This window comes from Balaenoptera borealis, assembly GCF_965194805.1.
Source record: "Balaenoptera borealis genome assembly, chromosome: 13".
Classification (NCBI taxonomy): Eukaryota; Metazoa; Chordata; class Mammalia; order Artiodactyla; family Balaenopteridae; genus Balaenoptera; species Balaenoptera borealis.
In genome coordinates, this window is record NC_138870.1 from 23,245,853 (window position 1) to 23,259,191 (window position 13,339).

Sequence of the window (13,339 nt, forward strand, 5' to 3'; positions counted from 1 at the left end):
AGACTCACAGATATAGAAAACAAACTAGTAATTACCAGTGGGGAGAAGAAAGGGGGGAGGGTTACCAGTGGGAGGAGGGAAGTGGGGAGGGGGTTAAGAGGTATAAACTATTATGCATAAAATTAGCTACAAGGATATACTGTACAACACTGGGAATACAGCTAATATTTTATAATAACTATAAATGGAGCATAACATTTAAAAATTGTGAACTGCACATCTGTAACATATAATATTGTACATCAACTATACTTCAATATAAATAAATATAAATAAACTATAAATAAATATAAATAAACTATACTTCAAAAATAAATAAATAAATAGATAGATAGATAAATAAAATTATAGCACTCCTAAAAGAAAACATAGAAATAAATCTTTGTGACTTTGGGTTAGCAAAGATTTCTCACATATAACACCAAAAGCATATCATAAAAGAAAAAAATTTATATATTGAACTTCATCAAAATTAGAAACTTCTGCTCTGCAAAAGTCGCTCTCAGGAGAGGGACAATCCACAGACTTGGAGAAAACATTTGCAAATCACATATCCAACATAAGATTGGTACCCAGAATAAATTAAAAATTCTCAAAATTCAACAATAAAAACCCCCCAAACAACCAATTTAAAAATGAGCAAAATATCTGAATGGACCTTCATCAAAGAAGACATACAGCTGGCAAATAAGCAAATGAAATGATGCTCGCCATCAAAGTCGTGAGAGAAAATATAAATTAAAACCGCAAGGAAATACTACTACATACTTGTTAGAAGAGAAAAAAAATCGTGACAATACCAAGTGCTGTCAAGGGTGCAGAACAACCAGAACTCTCACTAACTCCTGGTGGGAATGCACATGTACAGCCACTTGGAAAAATGAGTTGGAACTTTCTAATAAAGTCAGTCATATACAATGGAATAATAAAAAAAAAAACCTAATGATAAACACACAACGCAGATGAATCACAAATGCATTATGTTCTATGAAATAAGCCAACCTCAAAAGGCAGCACACTCTATGATTTTATTTATATGACAGTCTGAGAAAGGCACAATCATAGGGGGAAAAAGACACATCAATGGTTATGAGGGATTGGGGGTAGGGCAGTGTAGGACGAGCAGAACTGTTCTATATCCGACTGTGGTAGTGGCTGTTACACAACTGTATACATGGTCTAAACTCACAGACTGTGCACCAGAGAGAGTTTATATTACTGCATATAAATTTTCCATAATAACTTAACAAAATTAGAAACATTTTTTCTTATTATAAAACTAATACATATTCATTAGATAAAATGTAGAAAACGGCAAGACATATAAAGAGGGGAAATCAACCATAATACTACTGCTCTAACAACTATACATATTTTTTTTAATGCCCATCTATAGCAATAAAATTACATTTCGGTTTTTCTATTATTGCATTACACAAAGAGAGGTGAACAGATTTTCACCAAATCTATACGGCATGTTTGGAATAGCCCAACCTTCCATGCAGACTACACAGCAAGCACAAAATTCACTTTGGAGAGTCCTAGGAAGTTATTTTCCAAAGCAGATGAAACTGAGGTACAATAAAAGACCCATATCAAATTGCTGATCAGAAGAGACATATGACTTAGGTTGTAAAATAGAATGAAAGAAGAAACAAACAAGTTGCAAGTACCAGTCTTGACTGGAAAGTTACAAGGGCAGGCAGTGATTTGCAATCAAGTTGCTTCTCATATGGGCCACTCTATATAGTGTTTCCAGGGTGAAAAGCTTCAGGGATCTATTTAATTGAATTATAGCTGATATTTCATCTAAGTGACATGCTCTAGTGCATATGTGTATAAAAACTTCTTTTAAAACAAAGTGGACATCATGGTATATATGGTTGTGTAACCTGCATTTTAAATTTAACTTATTATAAGTTAGTTCATTAACTTTTTCATTTAACAAATAATAACTGAACTTCTACTATGAACCAGGGACTGTAGTGGGTGGTAGTGAAAATTTACAACAGTAAATTTTTAAAAGCCCCTGCCTTCGAAATGTTTCAGCCGAAGAGCAGAGGCAACATATCAATCAGCAATGTCAATGAAGTACTCTAAGTGCTACCATAGTATTAATCACGGGATGCAATGGAAACACAAAGAAGTACCTGACTTAATTGTGAAAGGAGGTCCTCAGGGAAGTCTTTCCTGAAAAAGTATTTATTTAAGTTAAAATCTGAATGATATACATTAGCGAGAGGAAAGAGTGGGTATTTGTGAAAATACTTATTCTGAGGCTTTATAAATTCCACCCTACGGACACACCATCATTTAAGTCATTCTCTTGCTAATTCATGTTTCAGTTGCTTGCAACTTTTTGCTACTATAAGTAATAATTTTTAGAGTTCTATTTTCCAAACAGTGTTGAAGCATTGCTTAGATTAAACCTAAATTAACCTCATCGTAATCAGCAGTGGCATGTGAGTAATAGAATAATTTACCAATAGACATTTATTTAAATCCCATTATTTTCCAGGTACCCTGGCAAATGCCTGAAAGACAAATATGATAAGATCGCCCTTACCTCTAATTTCAAAGAAATCAGTGAACTGGACAATATTAACATGTATTACAATATATACTACAACAGTAGTATATAAAAAAACAAACAATCCCACCTTCTCCCTAGGATGAGCTGCCAATAATTGTAACCAGCTCTGAGGTTTTACGTAAAGGCACAGTGGTAAGAACTCAGTCCTTTGTCATACCATTTCCCATTTACCCTGAAAGAACTGAATTTAGTTTACCTTCAAGATAACTAAGGCCTACAGTGATTTCAGGCACTCCCAAACCCAAATCCTACCTTTGACTGCTAGAATTCCTCAAGAGGAAATTCAGCTTTTCAGCCTATAACTAAGACATAAAAGGCATTACAATAAAAATATTGTTTGTAATACCTTTACTGAAACCCATTCACAAGACATTTAAATTTATCAATAAATGGGGATATTAGATCCTTCCCTAAGTTCAGTAACAGCTTAGAGAAAAGAGTCTGTCCTCCATAACCTAGCACTTAGTATAGTGTTAGAAACACACACAGATTCAAGTTTATGTAATTAAAATTTCTTAAACCACAGACTTTATAGTAGAAGTGTTTATCTTCCAAAGGCTTCATTAATAAAGCTATGACACTATGTTTCCTTTAAAGCTGACAAATGGGACTTCCCTGGTGGCACAGTGGTTAAGAATCCACCTGCCAATGCAGGGGACACGGGTTCGAGCCCTGGTCCAGGAAGATCCCACATGCCGTGGAGCAACTAAGCCCGTGCACCACAAGTACGGAGGCTGCGCTCTAGAGACCGGGAGCCACAACTGCTGAGCCTGCGTGCCACAGCTGCTGAGGCCCACGCACCTAGAGCCCATGCTCCACAACAAAAGAAGCCACCGCAATGAGAAGCCTACGCACTGCAACGAAGAGTGGCCCCCGCTCACCGCAACTAGAGAAAGCCCATGCACAGCAACGAAGACCCAACGCAGCCAAAAATAAATTAAAAAAAAAAAAAAAAAAAAGCTGACAAATGTATTTACTGCCTATATTTTCCAAGGCTGTGAACAAAGGGTCTCCTAAACAACATCAGGAGCAGTGAGTAGCTCTTCCTCACACACAACATAAAAGGACACTGTACAAGAGAACTAAACTGGAAAACTTTTTACAAACATAGTTACCGCAGTTCTACCTTACCTTTTGATTTTTCTACTGGTGGAGTTTCATCCATCTCAACAAGAGGCTTTTTATTTGGAGGTTCTGGGGAATCAGGTGAATCTTTGATAATCTCAGCTTCAGCCAACTCTTCTTTTCCACGTTCTAAGATTCCTTTTAATCTTTCAGAGGGACAAATAATAAAAACTTAAAAGTTTAAATTCTTAGAAATCTGAATGGTTCAATAATTAAACTAGACTTTACATACCAATCAATAAAAGATACCTGGCTCTCACAACATAAGCTTAGGAACAAATCAGAAGCTATACCTCAATTTAAAATCAGGTAAGAGAACTTAACAAATTTAAACACAAGTTTCCCTATTCCTCCCTATAATGCAGTAATTCAGTAATGTAATCAGCTGTAAAATGGAGCTAAAATTATAAAAGAAAATGAAGAAGAATTTATAAAGGTAAAATTTTAAAGGTCAGAAATAATGTGATCTCTGTTGCAACAAAAAGAATAAAATACCTAGGAATAAACCTACCTAGGGAGACAAAAGACCTGTATGCAGAAAACTGTAAGACACTGATGAAAGAAATTAAAGATGACACAAACAGATGGAGAGATATACTATGTTCTTGGATTGGAAGAATCAATATTGTGAAAATGACTATACTACCCAAAGCAATCTACAGATTCAATGCAATCCTTATCAAATTACCAATGGCATTTTTCACAGAACTAGAACAAAAAATCTTAAAATTTGTATGGAAACACAAAAGACCCCGGATAGTCAAAGCAGTCTTGAGGGAAAAAAATGGAGCTGGAGGAATCAGACTCTCTGACTTCAGACTATACTACAAAGCTACAGTAATCAAGACAATATGGTACTGGCACAAAAACAGAAATATAGATCAATGGAACAGGATAGAAAGCCCAGAGATAAACCCACGCACCTATGGTCAACTAATCTATGACAAAGGAGGCAAGGATATACAATGGAGAAAAGACAGTCTCTTCAGTAAGTGGTGCTGGGGAAACTGGACAGCTACATGTAAAAGAATGAAATTAGAACAGTCCTTAACACCATACACAAAAATAAACTCAAAATGGATTAGAGACTTAAATGTAAGACCAGACACTATAAAACTCTTAAGGGAAAACATAGGAAGAACACTCTTTGACATAAATCACAGCAAGATCTTTTTTGATCCACCTCCTAGAGTAATGGAAATAAAAACAAAAATAAACAAATGGGACCTAATGAAACTTAAAAGCTTTTGCACAGCAAAGGAAACTACAAACAAGATGAAAAGACAACCCTCAGAATGGAGAAAATATTTGCAAATGAATCAATGGACAAAGGATTAATCTCCAAAATATATAAACAGCTCATGCAGCTCAATATTAAAAAAACAAACAACCCAATCCAAAAATGGGCAGAAGACCTAAATAGACATTTCTCCAAAGAAGACATACAGATGGCCAAGAAGCACATGAAAAGCTGCTCAACATCACTAATTATTAGAGAAATGCAAATCAAAACCACATGAGGTATCACCTTACACCAGTTAGAATGGGCATCATCAGAAAATCTACGAACAACAAATGCTGGAGAGGATGTGGAGAAAAGGGAACCCTCTTGCACTGTTGGTGGGAATGTAAATTGATACAGCCACTATGGAGAACAGTATGGAGGTTCCTTAAAAAACTGAAAATAGAACTACCATACGACCCAGCAATCCCACTACTGGGCATATATCCAGAGAAAACCATAATTCAAAAAGACACATGCACCCCAATGTTCATTACAGCACTATTTACAATAGCCAGGTCATGGAAGCAACCTAAATGCCCAATGACAGAGGAATGGATAAAGATGTGGTACATATATACAATGGAATATTACTCAGCCATAAAAAGGAACGAAATTGGGTCATTTGTAGAGACATGGATGATCTAGAGACTGTCATACAGAGTGAAGTAAGTCAGAAAGAGAAAAACAAATATTGTATATTAATGCATATATGTGGAACCTAGAAAAATGGTACAGATGAACCGGTTTGCAGGGCAGAAATTGAGACACAGATGCAGAGAACAAATGTATGGACACCAAGTGGGGAAAGTGGTAGGGGGTGTTGGTGGTGTGATGAATTGGGAGATTGGAATTGACATATATACACTAATATGTATAAAATAGGTAACTAATAAGAACCTGCTGTATAAAAAATAAATAAAATTCAAAAAAAAAACAAATAATGTGATCTTTGGAAGATACTTCACAATTTTAATTTCTAAAGATATAGACAAAATACTATTTCAAATTACAAATAAGATTAAGAAATCTACTAGCATTTGTTCCCTAGTTTATGTACTGTGGAAATGTACTTATGTTCCTTAAGTTAGGAACTTAACTCCAAGCTTATTTTGAATTTCATATACTTGAAGATCAGTGGGATTTGAATGAGAATAGTCTTTCCCCCCTCTTCTTTAAGCAAGACAATTCTGTTTCAGAAATTCAGCAGCACTAAGGACGAAGTGAACCTCTTCATAAAAGTGCCCTACTTATTTATGAATGAAATAATACACTTTCCAGAATTAGCTTCAAAATATTCAGGTGGGGGAGGTGGAGGGTGGTAGTGGTGAGGGGAATGGATGTGAATATATATGAAATGAGATCTGCCATGAATTGATTAACTTTTAAAAGTAGATAATAGGTAACTCTTTATTCTACTCTTGTATTAAGTTTCAAATTTTCCACAGTAAGTTCTGTTTTTAAGGACTGACTACATTGCCATTGTAATAGTTACCTGGTTCCCTGCCTGATTTCTGGCAAGGAGGTAGAAGATAAAGCCAACTACTGATACTATGTCATGATATTTTTATTTATAGACCTTTATTACATTTTACGGTTTTTTCCAAATTTAACCCTGACATCACTATATAAATCACGAACTGAGGAAAAGAGTGTACTATTGAGGAAGGTTTTCAGAATAGGACTATGATCTTTCATGCTTTCAAGGGTTTCCTATGCCTATTTTTATAATAGCATCTTCCACACTTTGCTGTAAATTGCTCATTTACTTGCCTACCTCTACACAACACTGTCCATTCTTCCAGGGCAGGGATTGTATGCCAAATGCCTGGCACATCATGGGCATTTAATAAGTATTCACTGAATAAAAGAAATAAAACTATGCCTTTGATGTTCATAACACATAAAAGCAACTACTGATATCAAAAATCATGTATTATGACTTTCAGAAGTTAATTAGGAAAAAAATTAAACACTATCTTTGCCCCAATAGTAAAAAATACCATACCTCTTTAAGCCCAAGAAAGACCTTCCAGACTTGAAGAATGATAAAATAATAGTTATAAAATACAATAAACACATATTAAATGAAGTACTAATAAATAAGGTCTGAATGTTCAAATGTGCTACATGTAGAATGGGATATGCCAAAAGGCACCACAGTGCTATGTTAATTTAATTAACAAATCACCTCTCTGAATCTTGCCAAGATTTCTCCTGTTCATAATCTTTCACTGCTTTCTCTGACTTGTCCTCTTTGTCCTCCCTTTTTCTTCCTCGTTTCTTTCGTTCTTCTTCTTCTGGGGGTTTGCTCCTACATGCCATTAGACATTCCAAGACTCTTTGATGTTTCTCCGAATTGTTGATATGGGCTCTGACAAGCGTTTCTAATTCATTCCACATGATACGGTACTGTTCATCTCTAAAGTAAAGATTCAAAATAATGTTCTCACAAAATACTCTTTAAATAATATCCAAGTGTCACTTGTTACTGATAAAGTTAAAAGAAATATTAAACATGGGTTTCCTTTCTCTTCCAACGGTGCAATTCTAAGTGATAATGTATCTAATTCTGCTATTTTATATTCTATATCATTTCATCTTAGTCATATGTATGTGTATATACACACCCCCAAACATATAATTTACATATGGAATAAGTTAGCTCAAAAAAACGGTAAGTATCTAGAAAATGTGATATACGAGAAAGAAAGAAAAAAACCCTACCTTTTAGGGCCTTTTCCTCTTGTACCAACTGTGGAAATAGGTAGAGGATCATTTTTTCTTTCCATATCAACTAAGTTGTATATTGTTTTTTGACAGTTTAACACATCTTCTTCTGTCAAAGATTCTTTCACAATAACACTGGCTAATGGAACTACCTGTTAGATTTAAAAAAAAAAAAAAAGAAAGAAAGAAAAAGAAAATCTGTCGTGAAAAATAAGTATCGAAGCATCCAGACAGTACTTGAATTGATTTTAAACATCACCATGGAGAACTAATCTATAACCATCACTTCCATTTTCTATTACTAATTCTTTAACTGTAGCAAACTCTTATATTTCATTCTTTGCTTGATAAATGTTATTTGTAAAGAATATATAACTAATCTAGAAGAAAAACTGAAACTATTTAACACTTACCGCTTGCATGTTAAAGATGGTGGTCTGTGAAATAATCATAGGCCAGTAACGGGTGTGTTTTTCTAACTGATCTTTTGCTCGTTCCAAAGGGATCTCAAGACTTCCATCGATTTTATATCTGGGGTCTAGAAAAGGAGTTAATCTGTTTTCCCTCATAAATTCACCAAAATCCTAATGATAACCAAATAAGATAAAATTAGAAACTATTTTCTAATGTTTCAGCACGGATTACATGTAACAGTCTGTTCCCCTGAGGTCTTCTGTCCTGTGATATGCAACAAAGCATTTTCTCTAACAGCCCGCCCTCCACACACTAATTTCTTCCCTTCTTTTTGAACATGAAACCTATCAGCCTTTATTCAATGGAGATGAAGAAAGCTTCACACATTAATACATTCATGGTTCTTTCCACTTTTTAAAAACACTCATTTTTCTTCACTCCTATAATTTAACTCTTTTCTATTATATGCAGATAAAAGAATAAGTTCATCACATTAGAATACCATTTTGCTTACTTAAAAATTACCTTAATACAACATCAAAATGTTAACAGTGGTTATCTTTGAATGATGGAATTACAGGTAATTAATAGTCTTTGTTTTTTTATAAAAAGAATCTACATTTTCTAAATTTTCTACAATGAATACTTACTAGCTTTCTCCTTATTTAAAAAATTATGTAAAAATAAAAATGAAAAGCCTAATCAAAAACAATTACAGTAGAAAACACTTTGTGGTTTACAAAGTATATTCATACACATCATTCACATTTAATTTTTATAACCACCTTAAAAACTAGACAGCCATGAAATATCAAAGAGGGGTGGAAGAGTGAAAAATTCAAATCAGAACAAAACAATTTCTACCAAAAATAGATAAAATTTCCTTGTATGCACCTCTCAATACTATAAAAATTTATAAAAATTTATTTTCAAAGTAGCAGAATCCAAACTTTCAAATGTTTATGCTTGGCACTTAAGTTACTAGAAATAAAATTCCACCTAAAATATTAGTTTGAATCAACTTCCATTCTCTCCTGTAATTCCAGCGTGTGTCAATGCTATTCAGATACTTCTCAGCATACACTGAGTATGTAAGGAAGACAACATAGTGATAAACAGCTCTTTTGAGCAAGTACTGCAGGAAATTCACCTAATTAAAACAATAATAAAAAACCAACTTCTCTAAACTTCTTTTTGCCACAGATCTTAGCATATAATAGGTACTCTATGTACTTGCTGAATGACAGACTCAAAATTTATAGATATTAGAGTCTTACTGTAATCCGGTAGTCTGTAACTCTTCCTCCACATCCTTCACTAATTGAAGGCGGATCTTCTAGAATGGATCGAGAACTGCTAAGGACGTGCAAAAAAATCTCTCCTCCATGGCTACTAAGCATATGACTAATGACTTTGGAACCTGACTTTCGTGGTTGTTCCAATAAAACAGAACGACCTGTCAAAAACAAGATTACTCTATCAGTAATGAAATCCCAAGGGCTCTTAGTTCTTCCCTTAAGATTTATGTCTATATTTTTCATTTTATTTATTGCTCTTCATATTTTAACCAGCATTGCTAATTGAGTGTATCTGCATATCAAGTCCTAAAAATCTGAATTCTAGCCTTAGCTTTCTCTTTGCTTCTCCAAGCTTACATAGTTACACAGTTTTCCAAAGTAAGTACAGTGGTCTCTGGTATAATGTTTGGTTATATTATTCATTCAATTACAAGTTCATACAAAATTTTTCTCCTGGACATCAAGAAGAAAAGTGGGACAACTCTTATATAACCCTTAGGTTATCAAAGCTACAAACCATTTGGGGGAGAAAGCAAGTCTCACTTCACTTCTACAATACCTCCGTATTGGCACTGTTACTTTAACTACTTGCTACTTTACATGACCAAATGTTATTTAATCTGAACATTACATAATCTGATAATCAAACTGTGCTTAATATAACAATGAAATTAACCTTATGATAAAGGCAGAGTAACTCTTTACAACAGTGGTTCCAAAACCTCATTATTATAAGAATCATCAGAGGAGCCATCAGAATTTAGATTTAGCAAATGGAATTCAATAATTTTTTAAAAACTTTTTTACACAAGGAAACCTAGGATTTAAAGTCATATTTGTAAGAATCATATGGTATATTATTAAAAATAAGATGTTTATCTATAATAAAGATATAGTGTTTAAAGAGAAATAATTCCATATATATTTTGTAATTTAAAATTCAATAGGCCAAGATAAACAAGTCTATATTATTCTATCTTCCAAAAAAAATCAACTTAGACTCTAAATGTCAAATTTTTAAAATGAAAATTCTAAAAAATATATTAAGTAAATTTACTTAGATACAATAGTCTGAAAGACAAAGTCAACTTATTTTTAAACATCAGTAAAACTGTTAAAGGGTATTTACCATTACATAAATTTAAAACAGCTTTGGGAAATAAAATGGTTAGACTATATTGAAGAAAACAGCTTTTTGAGAATTCACATTTTCACATATTCTAACTAATGATTTCACTTGTCATAATCTCAGTCAAAACAATTAAATGATGAAAGTTACCATTTAGAAGAAAATTAGTAAGGCAGGAGGAAGGTCTACTATTTACATCTACGGGTGAAATTCGATAAGCGCCAGTGCAATAGTGTAATTCTGAAATAGAAGAAAACACTGATTTGAAAGAATATAAAGAAATATTTCCACAATTAAAACAGAAAAACAAGCAAAAACAAAAGCTTGTTCCTTGATCCTCTAAAACAATGAAAAACAAAAATTCAAAAAGAAACAAATAATCCCTACACAATACTTAAAGAATCTTTTGATTATTCTTTTCTCTTTCAATTATTTTTAAATACCTACCAATGTTATTTGTCCTTGGTGTGCACCACTTTAACGTTATTGTTTCTTTAAATGAGCCTTCTCTACTGCTTCCACTTAAGTGGTTATCACCTTTAAAAATAAGTTAGAGAAATAATAACATTACTAAATAATCACAAACTTCAAATGTTTGACAAGATTTCCAAGAGTTTAAGGTCTATAAGAGAAAATACCTCTGGGAGAACATATTTTTTTAGAAAGTCTCCTAGAAAAATACCAAATTGAGTTTGGATATCAGTTATTATTAAAATAAGTACTTTGGGCTTCCCTGGTGGCGCAGTGGTTGAGAATCTGCCTGCCAATGCAGGAGACACGGGTTCAAGCCCTGGTCTGGGAAGATCCCACATGCCGCGGAGCAACTGGGCTCGTGAGCCACAACTACTGAGCCTGTGCGTCTGGAGCCTGTGCTCCGCAGCAAGAGAGGCCGCGATAGGGAGAGGCCTGTGCACCGTGATGAAGAGTGGCCCCCGCTCGCCGCAACTAGAGAAAGCCCTCGCACAGAAACGAAGACCCAACACAGCTAAAAATAAATAAATTAATTTAAAAATAAGTACTTTGTTTTCCTCCAAATTTCTCATTAATTAAATCATTTCAGTCACTACACTAAAAATCAACAGCAAATTTTTTTTAATTTTAAGAATCTACAACTGCTACCCTCCGACACCATTAAACGATAAAATAACATGGTTATGTAGAAAGCTTCAGGAATCTAAAACGCACAACTCATTGTACTGAATCCCAATAAATTTATTAGAAGAAACATAAAATGAGGAATCTATAAGGTAAATATATAAGAAGATGTAACAGTGAGCACTTTTTGCCTTAATGGAGTTCAGAGTAAACAGATGTTAAAATAATAATGAACACTGAAGTCTTAAACCTCTCAAGGTCATCCAAGAGGGTTGGAATCAACTTCTTCCAAACTTATGTTAACGTTGATATTTTGACCTCTTCCCATAAAAAACAAATGTTCTTAACAGCATCCAGAACAGTGAATCCTTTCCAGAAGGTTTTCAACTTTCTTTGCCAAGATCCATCAGAGGAATCACTACCTATGGCAGTTATAGCTTTATGAAATATATTTCTTAAATAGTAAGACCTGAAAGTCAAAATTACTCCTTGATCCATGTGCTGTGGAAAGTATGCTGTGTTAGCAGGCAAGAAAACAACATTAATCTCATTGTATGTCTTCATCAGAGCTCTTGAGTGACCAGGTGTACTGTCAATGAGCAGTAATATTTTGAAAGAAACCTTTTTTTCTGAGCAGTAGGCTAAATCGTAGGCTTAAAAATAATCAGTAACCCATGTTGTCAACAGATGTGCTGTTATCCAGGCTTTGTTGTTGTACTGATAGAGCACAGGTGGAGTAGATTTAGTGTAATTCTTAAGGGCCCTAGGATTTTCAGAAGGGTAAATAAGCTCTGGCTTCAACTTAAAGTTACCAGCTGCATTAGCCCCTAATAAGAGTGTCACCCTGTCCTTTGAAGCTTTGAAGTCAGGCACTGACTTCTCCTCTCTAGCCATCAAAGTCCTAGATGGCATCTTCTTCCAATAGAAGGCTGTTTCATCTACACTGAAAATCTATTTAGTGCAGCCACCTTCATGAATTATCTGACCTAGATCTTCTGGATAACTTGCTGCAGCTTCTATATCAGCACTTGCTGCTTCACCTTGCACTTGTATGTTATGGAGACAGTTTCTTTCCTTAAACATCATGAACCATCCTCTGCTGGCTTCAAACTTTTCTTCTGTACCTTCCTCACCTCTTTCAGCCTTCACAGAATTGAAGAGAGTTAGGGCCTTGTTGTGGATGAGGCTTTGGCTTGAGGGAATGTTGTGGCTGGTTTGATCTTCTACCCAGACCACTATAACTTTCTCCATATCAGCAATAAGGCTGTTTCACTTTCTTATCATTTGTGTGTTCACTGAAGTAGCACTTTTAATTTCCTTCAAGAATTTTTCGGCTAACTGTTTGGTGCAAGAGGCCTCGCTTTCAGTCTATCCTGGCTTTTCGACATGCCATCCTCACTAAGCTTAATCATTTCTAACTTTTGATTTAAAGTGAGAGACATTTCACAGCAAAGGAAACCGTAAACAAAATGAAAAGACAACCAACAGAATGGGAGAAAATATTTGCAAGTAATGCGACCCAACAAGGGATTAGTCTCCAAAATTTACAAACAGCTCATGCAGCTCAATATCAAAAAAAAACAACCCAATCAAAAAATGGGCAGAAGACCTAGAGACATTTCTCCAAAGACATAGCTTCAGCTGGCCAACAGGCATATGAAAAGATGCTCAAC

General features: G+C 34.4%; 2 protein-coding genes across 4 annotated transcripts in view; one reads left to right on the forward strand and one right to left on the reverse strand.

The window, feature by feature from the left end:
• LOC309609978 (dystroglycan 1-like) overlaps window positions 1-13,339 on the forward strand; it is a 135,192-nt gene that overhangs the window by 30,488 nt on the left and 91,365 nt on the right. The gene's annotated exons all lie outside the window — the stretch shown is intronic.
• INTS13 (integrator complex subunit 13) overlaps window positions 1-13,339 on the reverse strand; it is a 32,589-nt gene that overhangs the window by 3,784 nt on the left and 15,466 nt on the right. The window contains exons 9-15 of one of the 3 annotated variants that reach the window (XM_082352164.1): window positions 11,019-11,108; window positions 10,722-10,811; window positions 9,422-9,600; window positions 8,144-8,314; window positions 7,728-7,882; window positions 7,192-7,422; window positions 3,725-3,864 (exon numbers count right to left, since the gene is read on the reverse strand). In XM_082352164.1, the coding sequence (XP_082208290.1) occupies window positions 3,725-3,864; window positions 7,192-7,422; window positions 7,728-7,882; window positions 8,144-8,314; window positions 9,422-9,600; window positions 10,722-10,811; window positions 11,019-11,108 (1,056 nt within the window). Of the gene's footprint in view, window positions 1-3,724; window positions 3,865-7,191; window positions 7,423-7,727; window positions 7,883-8,143; window positions 8,315-9,421; window positions 9,601-10,721; window positions 10,830-11,018; window positions 11,109-13,339 lie in introns of all 3 variants that reach the window. The other 2 variants (XM_082352166.1, XM_082352165.1) reach the window with 2 other exon arrangements.